The sequence below is a fragment of the Leuciscus leuciscus genome (assembly GCF_965113295.1).
Source record: "Leuciscus leuciscus genome assembly, chromosome: 23".
Taxonomy (NCBI): domain Eukaryota; kingdom Metazoa; phylum Chordata; class Actinopteri; order Cypriniformes; family Leuciscidae; genus Leuciscus; species Leuciscus leuciscus.
In genome coordinates, this window is record NC_138747.1 from 15,798,546 (window position 1) to 15,823,693 (window position 25,148).

General features: G+C 35.6%; 1 protein-coding gene across 2 annotated transcripts; it reads left to right on the plus strand.

The window, feature by feature from the left end:
• The first annotated feature begins 321 nt into the window (after positions 1-321).
• On the plus strand, positions 322-25,148 carry prkcdb (protein kinase C, delta b). Of its 2 annotated transcripts, XM_082155253.1 has the most exons (17): positions 508-1,695; positions 1,805-3,812; positions 10,226-10,352; positions 10,749-11,015; positions 12,730-12,895; positions 15,565-15,596; positions 15,883-15,968; positions 17,884-18,013; positions 18,144-18,244; positions 18,461-18,542; positions 19,265-19,401; positions 19,477-19,650; positions 21,503-21,594; positions 21,728-21,790; positions 22,201-22,528; positions 22,674-22,802; positions 24,040-25,148. In XM_082155253.1, the coding sequence occupies exons 3-17, from the start codon at positions 10,244-10,246 to the stop codon at positions 24,196-24,198; spliced, it is 2,055 nt and encodes a 684-aa protein (XP_082011379.1). In that variant the 5' UTR covers positions 508-1,695; positions 1,805-3,812; positions 10,226-10,243; the 3' UTR covers positions 24,199-25,148. The 2 variants fall into 2 exon arrangements, with proteins under 2 accessions (XP_082011378.1, XP_082011379.1); XM_082155252.1 differs by lacking the exons at positions 508-1,695; positions 1,805-3,812 and adding an exon at positions 322-468.

Sequence of the window (25,148 nt, forward strand, 5' to 3'; positions counted from 1 at the left end):
TAGATAGATAGATAGATAGATAGATAGATAGATAGATAGATAGATAGATAGATAGATAGATAGACAGTGACCCTCAATGTGTGTATATGGTAGGCTAAAACACTGTGGTATCAAATGTTCACACGTTTTAATTTGTTACACTGTCAATTCAAATTTAAGTTAAGTTATAATATTTTCTTCTATTGTTTAGATTTTTTTTATTTATTATTATTCTATGTAGCCTATTCCAAGCTTTGGCAATATTGTATTATAATATTTACAGTCATTTAGAAACTCCCACTTCTCTCTCTCTCTCTCTCTCTCTCTACCTGCTCGACGTCACTCTTCCAGTATTGTCAACCCCAGACAAGCTCAGTGAGCGGGTAAATACTTCCTCAAACACGTCGCGTTGCTCATTCTGCTCTCAGCTTACACAGCAGCAGTGAGGATAAGAGACGAATTATCGAAACCCCTCGGACACTGAAGTTGGTAAGTTTTCTGCTTACAACTTTTTACTTTTTGCGCGTTTTGTAGGCGTTTTAAAATCCGCCCATCGGGAGCGTAGAAATGACAGACATCTATAACATGAAACGTCCACGTTGTCCGCCAACAACCAATAGATTTCGTCGCATTTTCGATGTTTGTCTCTCGGTCGCCGCGAGCATCAAACGGCAAATTTCCAACAAATCCATTATGAGTTAATGGAAACAATTGTAGACACTTGGTAACGAGAGATTATCGAGCCTTTTTTGGACAGGAGGTCCTATAAATGTTTGATATCGTGTGTTCTTAAACATTCAAGCTCTTTTGAGGGCATTTCAAACATTCAGGTTTTTTTTTATCCGACTTCACTTGGCTACGCTCTCCAGATACGCGGAAGCAGCAGCCGCTGTAACTTACTTTTCGACAGTGTTTCATAGAATGCGCTGCCTTAAAGTTTTGTAAATACATAAACCGTAGAAAGACCAGACTGACAACTCTTTCCCGGTCCTGCTCCTCCATACTGTAACATGTAGATCATTTGATTATGTAGGCTATTTTAGTCAGGAAACAGAAAGTGTTGGCCTACTGTACGGTCTTGTTTTTCAAGTTTTTTGAGACGGAGAGAGAGATACAAACTAACTAGTCTTGACGACACTGTTTATTATTCGCATGACACATATGATTCGCTTTGACCAACGTTTCAGTCGCGTCTTAATCGTGGTTTCCATAGTTACCGCTATGACTAGCGAGTTCTTCAGAGGCTGATGAGAAAATATTTTATCCTCCCACCTGGATCAGTCTCTTTTAACAGTCAACCCTATTGGTTATAGCTTTATAGGTATAGCTTTATAAAGTTAGCTGTGCCAATTTTTCTAAAACATCTTTATCTATTTTTCTAAAGCATTAACTGCCACCACAAAATGAGCAGTGTAGACTATTATCTCAGTGACAATATTTACCAAACCATTAAGTATGACAGCAGTTCCTGCACAGTCTCTCCATCCACCCTTAAAAAACAACAGAACATGGGGAATATCTGTAGGCCTCGATGTGTGAGACAGACATGTGGTGGTGACAAATGCTTTATTATGAGATTTTCATTCTCTTGCTTTGTTTGTTTCCATTATGTACCGAAGAACTTGCGTATTTGCATGGCGTATACTCAGTATCCAGGCCATATTTGCAAGCTGTTGGGTACTACTGTACTTTTCATGGTGGTTTTCAAACCAGCAAGTAAAAAATATATAAAGTCGGCAACACCTAAGCTCCAAAATTATCAAAAATATTTATTTTCAAGACAGCTAGCCTATCGCATAGCGTATGTTACGTTTCGAGCCAGCAGAATAGATTGATAAGTTGCAAATGGCATATTGTTTTTTTAAATATAATTTTAAGCATGCACCAAAATGGACATTGTGGCTGATACCAAGAACCAATAATTATTTTTATATTATGTCCATAACCAATATTATATTAAAGCAGCTTTATTAATTAAAATGCATGAAAATTTGTTTTGACGTGTCACTCACATGTTGTTCCAAACCTGTATGAGTTCCTTTCTTCTGTTGAAGACAAAAGAAGATATTTTACAGAATGTTGCTAATCAAACAGTTGACAGCACCCATTGGCATCTATCGCATTTATTTTTCCTATGGATGTCAATGGGTGCCATCAACTGTTTGATTACCAATAATCTTAAAAATATCTTCTTTTGTGTTCAACAGAAGAAAGAAACTCATACCAAAAGGAAGGAAGTTTTCTAAAGGACGTTCAGACCCATACATAATATATGTGACCCTGGACCACAAAACCTGGACCACATGGGTCATTTTTTTTTTTTTTGAGATTTATATATCACCTGAAAGCTGAATAAATAAGCTTTACATTGATGTATGGTTTGTTAGGACAGGACAATATTTGGTTGAGATAACTATTTGAAAATCTGGAATCTGAGGGTGCAAAAAAATCGAAACAGAGAGAAAATGGCCTTTAAAGTTGTCCATTTATGGTTACGATTGTGCTGCATTCACTCCAAAAAATAAATGTTTTATATATTTACGGTAGGAAATTTACAAAATATCTTCATGGATCATGATCTTTACTTAATATCCTCATGATTTTCGGCATAAAAGAAAAATCAATAATTTTGACCCATACAATGTAGGCCTATTGTTGGCTATTGCCACAAATATATACCCGTGCGACTTGTGACTGGTTTTGTGATCCAGGGTCACATATAATTTAAATCAGGCTTATATTGTGAACGCTGATTTATTTATTTATTTATTTTTACATATTGTGCATCCACAAGACTAAACCACAGACTTAATCATTTTTAATCTTTCCTTTTAAAGCACACACAAGCCACTGTATTGCACAATTTTTTTTTCTTTCCTCTTTTACAAATACTCACTGGGTGCTTTGTTCTTGACATTAACCAGGGCCAGTAGTTTGTCTCTTGTGTTTTTCTTGTTTAAAGTGTGTCATCAGTCGCTACTGTACGTCCACAACCTGTACAGTGAACCAAATCAACACATTGTGCTCAGCCGGAAGGCACATGTTAGTAAAGGTCTTAATCAACAACATGCATCGCCTCTGAATAATTTATCAACCAAACTGCAGGAGAGAAGAAAGTAGTGATGATGGTGCGCCGTCACTCCGTCTGCCAACATCTATGTCGTGTCTGTTATACGCACGGCCTTTTACAAGCAAACACCATTAGTAGTGTTCAAATCTATCATCGGCTTTGTTTTGAGTTGTTTTTCCCTCATAGTGCCTCCGGCAAACACATACAACACACAACCGTTTTGTAAAAAGCTTTAGAGCCCAACACCCCGAAAGTATTGTTTGCGTTCTATATGTTTTGCATGTCATTACTCATTTTGTCTTGTTGTATCGCTTTTGAACGCACAGCAACAAAAGGTCTGTTGCGTGCTTTTATGGTAGAGTGCAAGCGCACAGGCCGTTCTCTGTTGGTCTTGGATTAATGAAGCTTTTGTGAAGTGTGCGTAAGGCAGAAATGGACACCACTCTTATTGCACAGGCAGACAGAGGCAAGCTCAGCTTCACCTTTAGGTCGACATGCCAATATACACACATATATGAGTGTGTGTGCCCAAAATTCTTGTCCAAAACACTGCATTGAGCAGTTCAGCAGATTTGAGCCCGTAATATCGCACACACACATTTGATAGCAAGCCTGCAGTCACACAGTAAGCCCTGTTTCAGAGAGGAATTGGCTTTTCCACACTAACCTTGACTAACTGTTGTGTGCTTGTGTGTGTGTGTTATAGGCAAGGGAAAGACAGAGGCATAGGGTCTCTTGTTTCTTAGCCTCAGGGAAGAGAGGGGTGAGAAATCAATGCTACACTAAAACTAATGTCACATGCTCTCTGCACTCATCTGACCTTGAAGTCACTGATCTCTCGCTCTCCATGTTTCTCTCCCGCACTAACTCTCTCTGCACACAAACGCTTCCTTGATGCATGTTATTTTAACCCAATAACCCTGTGACATACAGTACGTGTAAAAAAAGAAGTGGTTATGCTTGGTGTTATGTAACACTCACAAAATGAAATTTTTGTTCTTTCATTCCACCGATCAGTAACTGATTACTGTCACCTGCAGACCATTTATATGTAATTCTAGACCTTGTTCGCAAAAAAGGGGAATGCACATTTGTATTTGTTAAAAAGACCGGTTTGTCAAGTTTTAACATGACAAATGTGTTATTGTTCATGTTTGTGTCCCAAATTTTTTATTCAACATGAAATGAAAATGAACACTATTTACTATTTTAATGGACATTACTTGTCTTATCGTGGTCGTGGACGATTCATTGGTGCATGTTGGTCCAAAAAAATATTTTGAACTGTCTATTTAAATAAAATATTTTAAATATATATATTTTTTTTAAATATAAAAATTACTACTATTTACAACATTAACTTAATCATCAAATCGACATATTAGAATTATTTCTACACTGAAGACTGGAGTAATGATCCCAGGAATAAATTGTATTTTAAAATATACAGAAATAGAAAACATTTTTTTAAACTAAATAATATTTCACAATATTACTGTTTTACTATATTTTTTATTAAATGAATGCAGCCTTGGTGAGCATTAGAGATTTTTCTTCAAAAATATATAGCTATAGGCCTATTAAAAAATCTTACTTTTGTCTGTCACATTAAAATGGTTTTAGTGTCAACATGAAATCAAATTAGGCAATTTACTTTCTTAATGTATGTTCCTGATCTTAAAAGAAAAATATATTAAATCTAAAAGAATATATCTTAATAACCATAACCTGGTTCTCAAAATCTAAAACAACTTTTCTTTTCAGCTGACATCACCAAGCTGTTTTATTTTTCAATATTTTTCTTCCCTCCAATCACCTTTCATATAGGGACCATTTTTTATGATCCAAATAATTTTCTTGTATATCCAGTTTCACATTAATGTCCCATATTCTGGACCGGAAGTAAAATGGATTGCAAACATTGTATTTTTATTAACTTCAAACAAAGGATTTCGCATTTCTTAACTGTATTATGAGGACTGAGCACAGAGGGGGAATTTGGGAGCCTGGCGGATTATATTTGCTGTACATTAGCAAAGTACAAACAGCAGCATGATGCCGTGAACTCTATGACTATGAACTCTATGGCTATGAACTGTAATTCCATGCATACAGATATATTCATTTTAGAAATATGCAACCGCACCATCTGGACTAACAGGTTTCCCAGTGTTCTCCAAAACATGGGTGTTCTCTTATAAACTTTCGGTTTTTCTTCACCACTTTCATATGACGATCCATGACTTCGCAAACGATCCAATCAATTCCCAATGGACAAAATTAAGTCCCTACATTTTTTCTTGTTTGAGAAGCCGTTTCACTTATACATTGCAATAGGGAAGAAAAGCAAAGTATCTATTTATAGGTTTCAATCTGTTTTCCATTTGTTCTGTATTATAGTGAAATCATCTGAAATATATGTGCTTGCTTCCATTCCCGTATTTATTGAGCGAGAACAATTTGGAGACTGTAGGAGGTTACAAAAAGAAAAGGTGAGCAGAGCAGCTGTCTGATGCAGGGTAGAGAACAGAGCGAGACTCTTATACAGGGCCGGCACTACTACACATACTGTAATTCTGTCCAATTACTTCTACACAAACACCCGCACACAGAGTGAGATCCCCGCAACAGACACAGCCTGTGTGAGCTCCACACAGAAAGAAAAACAGAATGTGTCCAATAGATAAAACTCGGGGAAAGTCAAACGCAATAGAGGGTGAAGATTTAGATAATTAATGTTTTCAATCTATATGGAGATGTGAGAGCCAAATATGTTTACCTCTAAGAAAATGTAAAAGTCAATGATGTGTGTGAGAGAGAGGATCAAAAATATATGGTGGGCGTAGTGGGCAGAATAATAGAAGATTAAAGGATTTTATGTACAACTTTACATTAACATTTCCTGAACACTCGAGTGTTGAACCAGTGTTGCTGTGTCTGGCTGCTCAGACGGACAATACAATCCTGCATCTTTCGTTTGTTTTGCTGTAAATATGTTGGCTAACATGAGTCCAAGTTTAATAAAAGTGGCCAAAAATTACTTTTTTATATATTACACTATAGTGTTGTTCTACAGTATTGGAACATAAATTTGACAATTATAAAGCGGAGTTAAAGCTTTCACTTTCAGCTTTCTCACATTTGTTAGGTGTCTTCTCCACGGAAGTTTATGTTTTTCAGTGTGAACACAATACTCCACGCTATGTTTACTACAAAAATAATAAAATAGTAAAGAAGTTTGTGAAATGGGACACTTTCTGTTTACATTTTTCGGGGAAATCAGCTAAACTTAACTTAGGCCTAGTTATTTTTGCACATTAAACTGGGATTGAAGAAAGTATTTAACATGGGGAAAAGCTGTGTTTACATCCAAAGTAGCAAATGTAAATTATGCGCAAAATTGGAATACTGCATAAAACATTTGCACTGTTTACATCTTGTGTTCTTGAGAACAAAATTCTCACTTCCTGGGAAATTGCCGTGAAATATCTGTAATAAAAATGGATGGATTTTTTTCCTACATCATAAATGACTTGCATCTCAGAGCGCAGAGACGAAACTCGATAAACGCTGTCATGTTTTCTTGCGTTCGGATTCCTGGTGTTTGGGAATGCAGTCATGTGAGATGCTTCTGGGTCGGTAGTAAACCTAATTATTTTGATATCAGACTTTGGCTCAGGTATTTGGCTCAAACCAACATTTGAGATGCTGTGCGATGCGATTGGTCTTGCTGGTTAGTCCAGTTATCCAAAATTAGTTTTTTGTTGGAGGTGGATTAAAACAGCTACTGACACACTTCACATCTACTTCATATGGCCCCACACATGCCATATAGAGACAGTACATAGGCTATAGATATTGTGGCCATGACTTTACTGAGTAAGTGTATCATTTGCTGCTTTGGCCTTCATTTTTGTGCGTTCTTGAATATGAAGTGTTGCCTATCAGTGAGGATATCATGTCTGTTCCACATCCTTCTACCTTCACCGCACGCATTTGTGCAATCTGAGCACATTACTCCATTTGTTTAACATAGAAGCTGGTGGTTTGCCAGTTTTAGCATCATAAGAGTTAAAAGTAGTGCCATGCACACATTAAGACACATTTCAGAGTGTGTTAATTAAGCAGCAACTGATCTGGGTGCGATGGAGGTGACCTCTCTTGACAGATTAATAGACCGCTAAGGGAACCAGGCTACTGAAAAGATACACACACACACACACACACACACACACACACACACACACACACACACACACACACACACACACACACACACACACACACACACACACACACACACACACACACACACACACTGTCTGTGGAGACTAGCACACTTTTCACATTAATATTGATGACGTAAAACTTGTCATAATGACATGTTTTCTGTATTTTCAAATCATGATTTGTAGACCAGATTGAGTGGTGAATAGAGTAAGGCTGTCAGTCAAGTATATGAATGGTGTAAGAGTCTGGATTTTGAAACTTTAAAGCACATTAAACTTCCAGTATGCCACTCAATGCTTTCTTTCTTTCTTCCATCCCCCCTTTCTACTTTTTCCTCATTTTCTCTCCATCCCCTCCCTTGCTGGATGGGCTCATTTTTTCCACTCTCTCCAGGGAAACTTTTTTTTTTGTAGTCATATGCCTTTGAGTGTAAGAGGTTTATGTTTGACTGAGTAAGTGTTTTATTAGCTGATATTAATGCATTTTTGTCATAATATGCATTTGAGTGTGTGTGTGGTCCCAGATTATTTTTTGATCTTTCTCACTCTCTCTATTATAGATGTACATGTTTGAGCATATAACACATCATCACCATGAAAAATAATGGTGATAAAAACAAATATTGCCAGGTTTTTCCCCTCTATACTTGAGAGTTTTGTGTGGGAGCTTTTACAGCTGGTTACAATTACTCAATTTACCATTTTATGATGATGTAATTCATGTATTATATCATTTGTGGAGCAAGGCTCTGTCACAACCTTCAGCAATTATCTAAATCTACTCTCTGTATCATTATTTAATACTGTGTGTGACACAGATTAGTCCAATAACATCCATTTTAGGATAATTTTTTTAGGGCATGCAATTTCTAAGCTTTGGGACACCAAGTGTTTCAGAGCATTATATCGTAATATAACACATCTAAAAATGTCTTCACAATGAAACCTTCTGTATTTTTTGTTGGGACATGTATTTTATGTATTGATTGATTAGTTTAAAAATAGATTCAACCGTAGAAAAGTATTGAGAAACCTACATAACACGTCATTTTGTGGTGATACTACATACACACAGACTTAAATTTCTGGTTTCCCTCCCTGCAGATCTAAACAAGTCACTCGTCTGAATGGTTTCAACACTTTTGATCTAAGTGTGACAGATCAGCAGATCAACCATTGAGCAACATCTCGATAAGTCTCTCAGTACTCCATTGTGGGTGTTACAAATGCTCCCACTTCACCTGCTTGACATTTTGTCTCTTAGCGATTATGGGGCAAAACTATCCACAGAAAGGTGCTCTATCAGTATTTTAAGCTGAAGTGTGTGTTTTTTTTGTACTTAATAATAAGCAATAACAGACCAGAAAGTCATTTGTAGGTTGATTTTCCTGAAAACTGTAAAAACTGTGGCTCTGTGGTGCTTTCAAAACATTTAATCTGTTTGTTTGATAATTTCCCACAGCTGCATAAATTACATAAATCTATTTAAATAAGTACAAGATTAATAAGTTATTGTGACTGATAACTATATACAAACTATTTCATTCACTTTATTTTCCATTGTGTTTGTGTGTGTGCAGTGTATATTTAAGCCCTTAATCCCCGTGATTATTTTGTGAAACCAAGTAAAGGGCCAATTGTGTCCCAGAATCCTGGCAAAGCTCTGTGAAGCCGTTGTGTGAACAGTAATACCAGCAGGAATCTGGTCCTACCTGAGGGGCTGGGATTGTAATTTTGTGGCTATGAAAAATAACAAATAATTTAGGTTCTACTCTTTCATTGTGCTTATTAGGAAAACAAAACTAGCTGGTCATCCGCACTCCGCAGTGAGTGTGATGCAAGAACTATCGGAAAAGAGTATATTTCACACAGTTTTACAATAGGAAGTTGAAGCAACAAGGTTGAAACTTTACATTTTGAGGCATTTATGAACAGTTAAAGATGTCAAGGAAAATATTGTATTCTACCATTTTTTTTAAAGCTGTTTATATTTTTATTCAGAAAAGATGCATTTAATTGATCACAAGTGACAGTGAAGACATTTAAAATGTTATAAAAGATTGTTATGCCAAATAAATGATTGAATTTTGAATTTTCTATTCATCAAGGAATGTAAAAATGTATCATAGGTTACTGAAAAAATTTATCATAGTGTATACAAAAAATATTAAGAAGCACAACTTGTGTGTTTTCAACGGCAAATTTCTTAAGCAGCAAATCAGCATATTGGAGTGATTTCTGAAGGATCATGTGACACTGAAGACTAGAGTTAGATGCTGATAATTCAGCTTTGTCATCACAGGAATAAATAAAACGTATTAAAATAGAAAAAAGCTATTTTAAATTGTAATAATATTTCACAAAATTACTGTTTTTACTGTATTTTTGATCAAATAAATGCAGCCTTAGTGAGGATAAGAGACTTATTTCAAAAACATTAATTAGTCCTATCATCCCAAACCTTTGAAGAGTAGTATACTGTATGTACAAAAAGATTGTTTGCATCTTTGCCTGCACGTTTTTGTAGTTGTTTTTTGTGTCTAAAATCCAAACATGAAAGTGCTTCTGTTTTTTATTTTTCTAATTCAGAATTTTCCATTACAAATTACATTCTCAGCATAACAGATTTAATAAATGTGCATGAATTTCATCATTTCTCCAGTGTATATCAGGAAGGATGAACTGATCACTCAGTATAACTCACTTCCCTTTTCTTTTCACACATATCTACATCACACACATCATATTTTGCTCATCTTCTAAGAAATACTGCCTTATATCATTGCCTAAATCTGCCTAGAAAGTGTTTCTGGTCAGAGCAAGTGATGTTTCTGCTAATTGTGAGGAGGAAAAAACAACTTCTCTGGGTGAGAACTACCTGCCAGTTTGGTAGGTTGAGGTTTCATACAACCTCTGATCTTTATCAATTTTCTTTCTTTTGTTTTAGGCACAGTGATCTCTCACCATGGCTCCGTTCCTGCGGATTGCCTTCAATGAATTTAACCTGGGAGACCTTCCTCCTATGACAGAGCAACCGTTCTGTGCCATCAAAATGAAGGAATCGCTCAGCACAGGTCAGTGAGGCTTTCAAACAGAGCATAATGCTTTCTGCAATGCTTTTAGAATTTTTCTAAAATTCACCTTATGGGATTGTCTTAGTCTGTGCTCACATAATATACAGTATGTGTGTGTGTATAGGCATGCATATATTTTAGAAAAATGTGTTATTTATTTATAAAATATTTATATTTAATTTATATTTACTTATGTGTGTGTGTGTATATATATATATATATATATATATATATATAAAATAATTATACACAGTACAGACACATATATTATGTAAACACAAACTTTTATTTTGGATGCGATTTATCGCGATTTATCGCGATTAATCATTTAATTGTTGCACAGCCCTACAGGCATCATAATTTCATTAGCATTTCTTCCTCTCTTTGTCCACCCAGAGCGAGGGAAGACGCTGGTCCAGAGGAAGCCCACCATGTACCCTGCATGGAAATCCCCATTTGATGCACACATCTACGAGGGCCGTGTCATACAGGTGGTCCTGATGAAAACAGCAGAGGAGGCTCTGTCGGAGGCCACGGTCGGGGTCTCTGTCATTGCTGAGCGCTGCAAAAAAGGCAATGGTCGTGCGGAGTTCTGGGTGGACCTGCAGCCTTCTGGGAAGGTGATGATGTCTGTCCAGTTCTTTTTGGAGGATGCAGACCTAGGTGGGTACATGTAAACGTAAACTTGTATGCAATGTTCAAAAGTTTGGGGATTTTTTACAAGTTTTTGAAAGAAGTCGCTTATGCTAACAATGGCTGCATTTATTTGATCAATAATACAGTAAAAACAGTGATCTTGTGGAATATTATTACAATTTTAAACTATTTTCTGTCTTAATTGTCACATGAGCCTTCAGAAATTCTATAATTGAATATAATATAATAATATAATATAATAATTCTTATTATTATCAATGCTGAAAACAGTTGTACTGCCTACTTTTTTGAAACCGTTTTACATTTAATTTTTGTAACTTCATAAATGTATTTACTCTCACTTTTGATCAGTTTAATGCAACAAAACAACAAACTGACAAACTGTAAAAAAACGCGGTCTCTGCAGACACCACAAGCTCCACAAACGGCAACAAAAACAAACTGGGCTAACCCGCACCACGAAACATAACACACTGTTCCAGGCAATAACCGACAAGAAGGATTTGGGGGCGGGGTATGGGGAGTTAGTGCGCGGTTGAGGAGGAGGGAGGGTCGAGCTAGCCTCCGTTTTGTTTGACAACAAGAAGTGACGTCACCCAACACCACTTAGAGCAACTTTAATTTCTTTAAAAAAAACAACAACAACATACTAACCCCAAACTTTTGAACCAAAGAAAATCTCTTCCAAACCTTTTTCGTATTTATCTATTTTAATTTAAGATGACTTAGATAAACCAAATGATCTTTTTCTGAATCAAGCTCTGCCCTGATGGGCAAAAAATAACATTTTTAAAACCCCTAATTTGAAAACCATAGAAGCCTTGTGACTATTTCTATTAGTAGCATCTCCTCCCTTTGTTTCCCTTTGTTCCACTGTGGCTTTCCCCTCTTTCTTTAAATTCAGTCTTTTTTTCCATTATCTCACCACCCTCAGATATCATCTTAGTCCTGTCAGCTGGTATCTGTCCTGTCTTTGCTTACTCATGCTGTCTTACTCATGTTTTCATGCTGGTATTATTTTATTTTTTCATTCTTCCTTCTCTCCTTTTTCTGGTATCTAAATTTAAAAAAAAAAAAAAATTTTTAATATACATTAGCATATTTGCTTATTATATTTCAAAATATACAACTGGTTGTTACTGTACTGTAAAAACATATTTTCACAGTGATATTTTGGAAAGACTTGTCTTTTTACTTGTCTTTATAACAATAATTGTGCCATACACTCTGGCACTGTGCCTGAGGGCAAAACCATCAATCTCAACCCGTGAGAGTTTTGTTTCCAACTCTCAGCAGGAAATGAGGTGATAGTAATCTGTTAAAATGCTGAAGGCATCATAAACAGAATTATCTTAATGTACCACATATTTAGTATCCAAAAGCCAGTGAGGTTAATGTTTAAATCCCATTTAAAGGACATTTATTCCAAAAATGCATTTTTTATTTAGCACGGTGCCATTTACACGGTACACTTTCTATTCTATTTTCTTTTTTCTTTTTATTCCTTTTTATTTATTTTATTATTTTTTTTTACAAAATGAGTTTAAAAGAAAATCAAATGAGTTTTAAACAACATAACAGTAAATAGATTATGACAATTTTCATTTTCTGGTAAAATATCATATAGCTATGTATTGTCATTTTAATATGCAAGTAAAGCTCATTTTAATTCAGAACAGAGAGAGTTGTCTATTTCAAAAGACCCTGTTTTGCTTCACAGAATCAAAGTCCTCAATGACTATGAAAGAGGAAGATGGCCTCCTCACAATAAACCGAAGGAGAGGAGCCATCAAACAGGCCAAGGTTCACTTCATCAAGAACCACGAGTTCACAGCCACCTTCTTCAAACAGCCCACCTTCTGCTCGGTCTGCAGGGAGTTTGTGTGGTGAGTAAATAAATAAATGAATTAAAGAAAAACAAATGGTGTTACAGATGCACTTTTATTGCACAGTAATCATCCCACATCTAATAGCTTGTATACACAGTAACAGTGAAATATATTTAATAACTAGAGTTAACTAGAGAATACATTTGTCGGCATTCATCGCCACCATTTGTTTTAGGTGGATGCAAGGGTTTCTTTTTTTTTGTGCATTGCTATGTGTTTGCTAGGGCATTTATAAGTAGCTGCCTATTTTAAAAGAGCCCAAGTCTTATAATATTAAATATGATATTCTGGATTGGTCCCTAGAAATGATCCCTCTACATATATTTTAATGTCCGCCATGCAAAAAATTGTAAATCTAATTGCTTAGAAAATCTTTTTTTTTTCAAGGTATCATGCCCACATCAGGGGTGTTTCTAGCTTTCCATCAGTATAAAACGTGTGCCCATATGTAATACTTTTTTTTTGTTTTTATTAATTATTATTGTTTTGGATATAAATAGTCTTTACCTGTAATACCGAGTCATTCATGTGCTGTACGAGTCATGACAAATGATAGATAACATTTGTAAGTTTTGTTTCCTATATTCACCTCATCCAGCGCTATTTTTGTTTTCTGTCTTAAAAATATAAATAATATAGAAACGATTCCGTGCGTAAGTGAACTGTCTGAATGGCACGTCCTGACAGTGTCGGGTTAGACGCGTTCCTGGATCAACATATTTTGTTGATTCTGGAACAACATTTCTGTCCCAAAATGTAGTCCTAAACATATCCCTACCCCTGAACCTATCCCTACTGAAAAGTTATCCCTGCGATCAGAGGGAAATGATAGGTGAATAACACTGTATGTAGAAGCTTGTAAGCCTAAACTTGATATAAATTGTAAACTTGTCCCTTGAATCTGATTGGTTGATTGGAATGTTGTTCCAGGATCAACAAATATGTTGCACTTGGTGAAATCAGGTTCTGCATTTGAATGAATCAAACTTAATCCTGAACAAGACCTGGCAAACCCATTTGACCAATTAGAATAAAAGAGGGATTCATTCACATCTGCCATCACTATACTGGTTCTGATCAAGCGTGCCGCACAAGCCCTGAAAAGTGAAGCCAAAACGTCTCGATCGCCCCCCGGTGACTGGTCCTAGTATAGGTCATAAGCCCCGCCTCCCCGTGTTATTCAAAGGGACTTGAGACCAACTAAACAATTTAATTACACTTCAAATATCTTTTTTTCGAAGGAGGTTTCTGTCATTTACTGTAGTTTTTATAACGCTGATTTAAATTCAAGTGTTTGTTTTTAAAATAAGTTTTTGATGCTATATTTGATGCTATAAAAACGGTGGTGTGACGTCATGATTGACAGCTGTGATTGACAGGTTCTCTGAGTGAAGTAGTCACTGAAGCACCAACAGACTTTTTTTTCGGGATCTTCGGAGGACTGAGGAGATTGGAGCTTTAAATTTAATATCAACATTTCTATAATTAATTATTTCACACCGAGAGTGAGGGCGGGGCCTTGATTTCGCGGCTTTACTTCCTGCTCACTACTGCGCAGGTCTGGTCCCGAAATCGCTACTGCGCAGACTCAAGCTCCAAGATGTCAGCGCCATATCGGGACACTGGCGGCTTCACTTCTCACCAATCGTCCATATTTTTTTACAGTCTATGGTTCTGATACTAAACAGCTGATAGAAAACAAACATGACTTGATTGCTAAAATATTAGAGAAAACAATTCTCAGTTTGGTGTACGGTAATCTCCATTTTACATGTAAGGATTTATTAAGCACTTTGAATACCCAGAAAAGCACTATATAAATGTAACACATTATTATTATTTTTATTATTAGTAGTAATATTTTACTAGGGCACAGTCGTATTTCACTGGGTCTCATGCCCCAGTAAAAAGGGTCTTGCGATGCCCCTAGTCCTGGTCCCAAGTATAAGCAACAGCAGTGGTTCGTGATCTAGACTGCGAAAGCAAAGTTTGCAGGTTCGATACCAAATAGAAATGACCCAGAAACTAGAGAATTACTGAGATTACAATGCAGCACTGATGTGCCCTTAAGCAATGTACTTCTCAGTCAAAGTGACGCATAGTCCTCTAATTGGCGTACTATAACAGGTTAGTCCAGGGAGATGGGATCCAGCGAGATAAGTCACTTTGAAAAAGAAAAAAAAACGCATTATAAATAGCCAGTCACTGCGTGACTAACATTAAACAATTAGAAAATATTATTTCATCACTATTATAAATCTTTAAATTATTTAAAATTGTATCTCATGTAGGCATAAGAAAGTAATATCTGTAAGTAGCCAGATAAGTAGCCAGTCTGGCAGCAATAATCTTGGTGTGTGTGTAGTATTGGACAGCATCTGTGTTTGTTTGCGCAAGCGCACTTGGACCTTCCTCTGATATTTCAGCCGCCTCAGCAGAGTCCCTTGGGCTGTCTCCTTCCTGTGCAGCATGAGACAGATTGCGTTAGTGCTTTGTTCACGCTGTGTATATAAATGTATTTGTGTTGGAGAGTCATTTATCCAAAGTCGCCCTAATAAGAGTTTCAAATGTACACCATTTATATACTAACAGTCTATTATCACCTGCTGTGTAGAAATATCAATTATCCAAAAATTTTCAATATTTTAATTTCTTTTGCATTCTAGGGGTCTCAACAAGCAGGGCTACAAATGTAGGCGTAAGTATCTTTACAGCTTTCTTGATCTATTGTAGACACTCCCATCTGTTTCTTAATAAGAACACACATTATACATATTAGTAGATTTGTTCCTTGAGCAACAAAATCTGTCATATTGCATTCTGACAAGTTTTTTTTCTGTGTGGCACATAAATCATCCTCCTGTGCGGAATTAACATAATGGGCTCTTTTGAAATCTGTTTTTAAAAAGATATTTTGTACCATTAGATTAATCAGAAGGTAATTTGAACACATTACACCTTATTGACCCCTTGCTCTTTTATAGAATGCAATGCGGCCATTCACAAGAAGTGCATTGATAAGATCATTGGGAGATGCACAGGAACAGCAACCAACAGTCGAGATACAGTGGTAAGCATTAGAGTCCTCTTCAACAAAGGGGTCCATCACCATGAGAGGGTCCGAAGCAGTTCTGTAGGGGGTCCGCCAATTGTTAATTGATCTACATTTTTGACCTATTTTTATAAAAAATAAAATTAAAATAAAGTGTGAAAGCAATATTTAGCAAAACAAAACTTACTATTGATGCAATATTAAGTTAATTTATTTATATATATATCTCAGTTTAAAAGTTTGGGATTAGTGAGATATATAGTTTCATATATATTTCAGAATATATATATATATATATTTCAGTCGAGATACAGTGGTAAGCATTAGAGTCCTCTTCAACAAAGGGGTCCATCACCATGAGAGGGTCCGAAGCAGTTCTGTAGGGGGTCCGCCAATTGTTAATTGATCTACATTTTTTACCTATTTTTATAAAAAATTAAATTAAAATAAAGTGTGAAAGCAATATTTAGCAAAACAAAACTTACTATTGATGCAATATTAAGTTAATTTATTTATATATATATCTCAGTTTAAAAGTTTGGGATTAGTAAGATATATAGTTTCATATATATTTCAGAAGATCATAATCATAGTTTCTATGATAAATGACTCTGCATATATAGAATGTATAATGTCACTCTATACATCAATAATGATTATTTTATCAGGGTTCGTACAATGTGCTTGAAGTACCGGTGCTTGAATTTGACTTTTTGACATGTAAGTCCTGTAAAAACCTTGAAAACAGCCATATTCATGATAAAGTACTTAAAGTGCTTAAATTGTTGAAAGACAGTACATATGAAATTAGTGTTGAATTTTTTCGATAAAACAGCCTTTTTGTGCAAGGTTAACACTGCAGTTTGTCTGATATAGATATAGATCCATTTTGCATGTCTATGAGCATGCCATTGCTAAAATAAATATCCAATTATATGATACAGCTTTCATTCTTCAAGTCAATCATATATTAATGAATAAAACATGAGTTTAATTAAGGAAAGCGATAGTATCCTTTCAGTGGTTAAAGTTACCAGTCTTTGCATGCTTTGCATGTGCTGTACTTTATTTGTACCATTTGTTTTTATTACTTTATATTTATTTATATATTTACCTTTTGAGAGTTTGAAAGATAATAAAGATATTGTTTTATTTGTGAGATCTCTTGATTGTAGTCCTTGAAACCCCCCCCAAAAAGTAGTGCTTTAAAAGTCCTGGAATTTCATTTTACAGTAACTGTACGAACCCTGTTTTATAATATTGTTATTTCTTTTGTAAATAAATATTATAATATATGATTATTTTTATGGCTTTGCACTGTAAATATCATAAAGTATGTACCTCTCTTATGCCTGCTTAAAGGTATAGCGGAGGATGTTTTACTTCCTGGTGGGTAGTCTAAACTATTGGTCCTCCTAATTGTCAATCAAACTTTTCAAAAAGTGGAGAGGGCGGGTCTTATCTAAAATTTGGAAAGATCCTCCGCTATACCTTTAACTGTTTTGGGTCTAATGGTCAGATTTGAACCATTCACTTGCAGTTCCAAAGGGCTGGTCCTTCTGCTTCCAATTCCAATAATGAACAGAGCAGGGATCAGAGTCTATCAATCAATAGAAGCTCATGACATTATAAAAGCAGAGTTGCCATGTTGCAAATATGTCTGTGTCAGGGTCACTAAACTCATAAACAGCCCATTTTGCCTTCTTATTATAATCAACTGATCATGCTTAACATCTCGACATGGAGACTAACAAATGTTTTTTAGCAATACTTTTGCCCGGAGTCTTTGATTACATTAGTCCCAGTGGGCAGTTCTGGGGTCCATGAGGCAATGAAGGGCTATCATGATTCGTGAGGCATTTTAGATGTTGCATCTCTGCCCACAAGCATTTCGATTCAGTCTGGTGCTGATGGGTTCTTGGTACGTCTGCAGTTTCAGAAGGAGCGCTTTAAGATTGACATGCCACATCGCTTCAAGACCCATAACTACATGAGCCCGACCTTCTGCGACCACTGTGGGAGTCTGCTGTGGGGAATGGTCAAACAAGGCCTCAAGTGTGAAGGTAAGGGAGATTTTGTTTTATTGGTGGATGTCTCTCACCTGTTTTCCCATTTCTTTTGCAATGTCTTTTTTTACTTCTTTGTCTCTTTCTCTGTTTTTAATATCTAATGCAACTAACTCTCTCTGTTCAGAATGTAGCATGAACATCCATCATAAATGCCAGACCAAGGTTGCCAATCTCTGTGGAATCAACCAGAAGCTCCTGGCTGAGGCTTTGACTCAAGTCAGCCTGGTAAGTGATTCCCTGGCTCGTTTTCAGGGCATCTGCAATAACATTTGCATTTTATAAACCTAAAAGCTTATTTTTTGGGGTTGTGTTGAATTTTCATGTGTGAAATTATGTTTGACATACTGAGTGATGTTCTCTGTATTATTAGTATGTAACAAACTCCCAGAAATAAAGTAGACAAAATCTGACATTCTTACTATTTTCATTTATTGTGTTTAGAAATCTTCCACAAAGCGTCCAGATCCATCGGAAACTGGAATCTATCAAACCATTGAGAAAAACATGCCAGTGGACCCTAGTGGTGAGTTTCCATTACTGCATATTCTCTGCTGCATTTTTGCTCCCCTTTAGCTTTGGCACATTTATATTATACATTTAGATCAGCTTTGATTTGAATTAATTAGACAGTGGCTCCAAAACGTATTCAAACCATTATGTCACATTAAAAAATGTCATACATTTAATTTAATTAGAAAATATCTAACTGTGACATCTGCACATTAAGTTTTTCTCAGCTCTAATGTCTTTTCTTTGCCAATTTTGCAATGGCTTTTATCAAGCTTGTGTCATTGTGATTTTTAGTGGATGTTTGAAGTCACTTCTCAAATTCACTTTCTGTGGGTGCAGAATCTTAAGAAAAACATGAAATGCATTGAAAATGATAACAGTGTTATAGTATCATTGAGATACTTATTACTATCTTTTTTATTCATAATTTGAGTTAATTTGTATCTTTATATTTTTTGTTTTTGTTTTAATTTTACTTGTAAAGTTGTAGTAATCTTGTGTTTTTGTCTTTTTTTAAACTATTTAAAAGATTATTTCAATTTTAGTTTGAGTTATTTTATTACTATAAGTAAATAAAATAAATAAATAAAATAAGAAATGTTGCTTTGGCATCTAGCTGAAATTAAATAAGTTTAGTTTTTTAATTTGTTTGTTTTTAGTTTAGTTTTATTTCACTTTTATAACCCTCTTTTGTGTTAATTAATGTGTGGACATTGGTATATTTGTGTTTATAAGTGTTAGCGGAGGCCTCTCAGTATGGAAAACTATGGGATGAAACGACTCCTGCCCCTCCCAGCTCCAACATCCCGTCCCGCGTCTCCATGAGCAACTTCGTGTTCCATAAGGTACTGGGAAAAGGCAGCTTTGGAAAGGTAAGAAACACACAGTGTACAGATTTCTGCATTGGATTATTATGAAGTCCAGTCTTTAAACAGTTCCCATGTTAGGTGTTGCTGGCTGAGCTCAAAGGAAAGGGGGAATATTTTGCCGTAAAGGCCCTGAAGAAAGATGTTGTGCTTATGGACGATGACGTGGAGTGCACGATGGTGGAAAAAAGAGTGTTGGCGTTAGCCTGGGAAAACCCTTTTCTTACACACCTCTACTGCACCTTTCAGTCGAAGGTGAGTGTTCTTCCAAATAATAACGTTACACGTACAACACCATTCAAAAGTTTGGGGTCAGTAAGAAATTACTTAGAATACTTTTATTCAGTGAGGATGCATTAAATGAATCAAAAGTGACAGTAAAGATATTTACAATGATTTCTTTTTCAAATAAATGCTGTTCTTTTGAAATTTCCAGTCATCAAAGAATCCTGTTTTTTTTTTTTTTTATGTCAGCTTCTACAAAAGTATTAAGCAGCACAACTGTTTTCAAATTGATAATAATAAGAAATATTTCTTGAGCAGCAAATCATCATATTAGAATGATTTCTGAAAGATCATGTGACACTGAAGACTGGAGTAATGATGCTGAAAATTCACCTTTGCCACCACAGAATAAATTGCATTTTAAAATATATTCAAATAGAAAACAGTTATTTAAAAAATAAAAAATAGTTCACAATATAACTGACAATATAACTCACAATATAACATTTGACTGTGTTTTTCATAAAAATAAATGCAGCCTTGGTGAGCATAAAATACTTAATTTCAAAAATATAAAAAAATCTTACCAACCCTGAACTTTTCATTGGCAGTCTGTACAAGGAAATACAAGGACACTCACTAATATGCCTTAAATATTGTTGCAGTGATTATCTAGAAGACTGTATTAGGTCTAATATTTATTTATTTATTTTAGAAGTGCTAAAAATTCAAATGAATTAGAGATACTTAGGAATATGGAATGTGGTCCAACAAAGTGAAATCTCTTTCTGTCAAATGACTTAAATCAAGGTTACAGTAAAGCATTTACAAGAACAATGCTTTGTTATCATTCCCGTAAGCATGCTGAAGAACTAGTTTGCCCCATTACACTTGCTATGTTTCCATGTCTATCAACATGTCAGCCTGCTTGGCATGTGTGAAGGACAATGGGTTTGACGTTGGTTGGAACATTATGAGAATGGCATGGAATGTTGGAACACATGAATGTTTTAAAAAACATTTTCTATTTGATATCTGTGTGTCTGTGCAAGATGGGAATGTATGGAGGGGAATTACACAAAAGACTTAAAGGGATACTCCACTTTTTTTGGAAATAGGCTCATTTTACAACTCCCCCAGAGTTAAACAGTTGAGTTTTACCGTTTTCGAATCCATTCAGCCGATCTCCGGGTCTGGGGGTCCCACTTTTAGCATAGCTTAGCATAATGAATTGAACCGGACAAGACCATTAGCATCTCTCTCAAAAAAATGAATAAAGAGTTTCGATATTTTTCCTATTTAAAACTTGACTCTTCTGTAGTTACATCGTGTACTAAGACCGATGGAAAATGAAAAGTTGCGATTTTCTAGGCTGATATGGCTAGGAACTATACTCTCATTCCTGCGTAATAATCAAGAAACTTTGCTGCCGTACCATGGGTGCAGCAGGCGTAATGATATGACGCAGCGCATGCCGCCTGAAAATAGGCTACTGAGCTGGGGACTATTTTCAGGCGCTGCGTCATATCATTATGCCTGCTGCACCCATGGTACGGCAGCAAAGTTTCTTGATTATTACGCAGGAATGAGAGTATAGTTCCTAGCCATATCAGCCTAGAAAATCACAACTTTTGGCTGAATGGATTCGAAAATGGTCAAACTCAACTGTTTAACTCTGGGGGAGTTGTAAAATGAGCCTATTTCCAAAAAAAGTGGAGTATCCCTTTAAGGAAGATAAAAAGTCATTTTAAATTTTTTTTTGGACTGGCTCACACAAATATCTAACCAAGATAGCTTGCTTTATAATTATGTGTTGTGGTCAATATATTGTCACAATCCACTGTCTCTCAATAATGATGCTGATCTGTGTGTTTATCAATAGGAGCACTTATTCTTTGTGATGGAGTATCTGAATGGAGGAGATCTGATGTTCCACATTCAGGATAAGGGGCGTTTTGATTTGTACAGAGCCACGTGAGTGACATCCGTTCTGAATAAATTATCTCCAAACATTTAAGCATTTACTGTAGCATATTATTTATTTTCCATAATCAAGAAATAGTTTTATTTATATAAGTGTTTTGCTCAAATCTGTTTCCTGTCCCAGGTTCTATTCTGCTGAAATCATCTGTGGACTACAGTACCTCCACTCTAAAGGCATTATATACAGGTGAGATGAATGTTCCTGTGATCTGATGACTGTGGATTCTCTCAAAGAGATGCTCCCAAATATATATATATATATATCAAAAATATTATTAAGCACAACTGTGAAATCAGCATATTAGAATGATTTCTGAAGGATCATGTGACACTGAAGACTGGAGTAATGATGCTGAAAATTCAGCTTTACCAAAACAGAAATAAATTGCATTCTAAAATCTATTAAAATTGAAAATAGTTTTTTTTTGGAAAATATAATATTTTACAATATCTCTGTTTTACTGTACTTTTAATCAAATAAATGCAGCCTTGCTGAGCATAAGAGACTTCTTTCAAAAATACCGACCTCAAACTTTTGAACCATATAACTTAAAACACTCATATGGACTTCATGTCTTTTTTTTTCTATTTAATCAGAGATTTAAAGTTGGACAATGTGATGCTGGACAAGGATGGACATATTAAGATTGCAGACTTTGGGATGTGTAAAGAGAACATAATTGGAGAAAACAGAGCTACCACGTTCTGTGGCACACCAGATTATATTGCTCCCGAGATCCTGCTGGGACAGAAATACAGTTTCTCTGTGGACTGGTGGTCATTCGGCGTGCTGCTCTACGAGATGCTGATTGGCCAGTCGCCGTTCCAGGGCGATGATGAGGACGAGCTGTTCGAGTCGATCCGCATGGATGTACCTCACTACCCACGATGGATTACCAAGGAGGCCAAAGACCTGATGGAGAAAGTGAGTCTGACCCACTGATTTAACTTGATGAACGCTGTCAGTACTGATGCTTTATAGAATCATTTACTTACTTATACTGGCCTGACACCCTTGGAGGAAGTTTATGTTCTCAAAATTTAAATCTGTGCCTTTTACATTTTCACAGTTATTTGAGCGGGATCCAACCCGACGGCTTGGTGTTGTGGGAAATGTCCGTGGACATGCCTTCTTCAAGACAATCAATTGGCCTGCACTGGAGAAACGAGAGGTGGCTCCACCATTCAAGCCAAAAGTGGTAAGAGTCTGATTTAATTTGAGTAAAAGCTTGTGAAGCTTTTTGCTCCTCAAAATGTGACATAACTCTGACAGATCAGCCAGGTTATAGATTATTCATTTCTATAAGCCAGTGTTGTTATTGATAGCTAAAACGAAAGCTATTAAAAATCGTTTTCTCTCTCTCTCTGTCTCTCTCTCTGTCTCTCTCTCTCTCTTATTAATTTTTTTTATTTTTTTATTTTATTTTTTTATGTGTTCATAATTTCTTAGTATGACAGCCTGGCCAAATATTATGTCGGCACAAATTTGCATTTTTTGTTGCGTTATCACAAATAAAACAATTGACTCTAAGCACAACTACGCAATATGCTTACAAAATCTTTAACACATTTTTTATAATATATTTTTTTTAAAGAGTAAAGATGTCAATTTTACTTGGCTGGACATCACTTTTTGCCACTACTGTAACTAACTAAAATAAAGTAAGTTTGTTGTAAGTTAAAGTACTAAAATTAGTAAAAAAAATAAAAAAACACAAATTCAAAATATGTTTAAATACTTTAATAGTATTTAAACAATACTTAAATAACACTGCTATGAGGGTTATTAAAGAGAGGTTTCACTTACATGCATGATTCATTTTATGATTGAATCTGATTGTAAAGTGATTGTGTGTTTAACAGCTTATTGCATATGTTGAAGGAATGTAGTACTGAACAAATGAAATATCTTTCATAAATGTTTAGCTAGTGTAGTTTTTATGGCTGAAAACTACAGTTAATGATAAACTAAAAACCTATGCCTTATCTGTGCTCTTATGACGACATTACAATAACAGGAAATCTCTTTTAAAGAGGTCATATCACGTCATGAGGAATCAGATTTTCCCTAATCTGTTGAGATAAGAGTTGGATTTACAATGGAAAAAAATACTGTAACTTTCAGAAAGCAAAACTTCCTCCCCAGTTCAAGTGGAAAACTTTACTACTGATGTCATACTGCAGATTTCCACATTTACAGTACACGTCAACAATGCATATTTGGTATTCAGAAACTTGAACTGCCTAGTCAAAGTATTATTCCTGTCTCCGGAATACTAATATACGGAGCCCCTATAGGGACATGATGGAGGGAAAAATAATAAGTCAATGCTTTTGCTTTCTCTCGCAAATGTTGTGTGTTCACAAACTTTGTGTTCAAAACCCCATTAACAGTCTTAAAAGTGACTTCTGCTATCTCTCTTCCTCTACTTGTAGAAATCGCCCAATGACTGTAGCAACTTTGACCGGGAGTTCCTCAGCGAGAAGCCTCGTCTCTCTCAATGCGACAAGAACCTGATTGACTCTATGGACCAGGCTGCCTTTAATGGTTTCTCTTTCATTAACCCCAAAATGGACACCATTCTGGAGAAATGAGACATTCTGGCCAGGATCCTCTAAACCTGCCCCTCTTGAAATCAAAAAATGGCATACAGGAGCCAGGAGTTCAACCAGTGTTACACTTGTTATACTTTCTGGATGGTCCAAATAGATAATGGTGTATTTATGTCTTTGCTAATCAAATGATCAAAACTTCAAATCAAAAGAACTTCTTTTAATCATGTACTATATTTGTTATTGTAATATCCCTAACATAGAAATGTATATGTTGGATTAAATAATACCCTTACTATCAGACACGCATATACACAACTTGACAAAAAGGGACTTTGAGAGAAAGGGACTGTATATTGTAGACTGTAATATGCTGGGACTTTGCAATTTGATTGAATAGTGGCCTTCTTAACACTCTTGAATCCTCCTTGTTCGCCCTCATACAACGTTTCATTGTTAAACATAGACTCTCATACTAAGGTTCATTTGTGGGATGATTTGGCCTTTTTTGTATCTATCCTTTCTTGTTGATCTGAAACAAGTTTTACAGTGTAATTTTAAGATGCTGATTTTTCCCAGCGTGAGCTGGCATAAGCTCTGCTGAATGTACACAAAATGATGTTTTTTTTCACTATGGATGTATAAATAATGGAAGTCTTGTGTAGGTGAACCTTAAACCTCTGCACTTTGAAAACTTTAGAAATATTAATGTCCTGCTAGACATCTTGTTCATGCATAGGTTTACTTTTATGGTACTGTAATAGTTGGTACAGAATATTGATAGGTGGAGGATATAAATCTCCTGAGAAAGTGAGAGTATAAATATACTGTTATTTAATGTTGGTATTTTAATAAAGTATGATACATACTGTACATAACTATATGTATATTGTTCTGAACTGTTGCTGTTACTGGAGGTAATGAAAGCGCTCTTTTTTTAACTGAATTTACTCCTCAGAATTCAACATCATTAAAGGTTTCCTCAACTTTCA

Bases quoted from the DNA above. Each gene is read 5' to 3' on its own strand.
- prkcdb (XM_082155252.1), top strand. From the start codon at position 10,244: ATGGCTCCGTTCCTGCGGATTGCCTTCAATGAATTTAACCTGGGAGAC. The intron at 19,402-19,476 runs GTAAGAAACACA...TTCCCATGTTAG, and splicing joins GAAAAGGCAGCTTTGGAAAG to GTGTTGCTGGCTGAGCTCAA. The intron at 19,651-21,502 runs GTGAGTGTTCTT...GTTTATCAATAG, and splicing joins ACTGCACCTTTCAGTCGAAG to GAGCACTTATTCTTTGTGAT.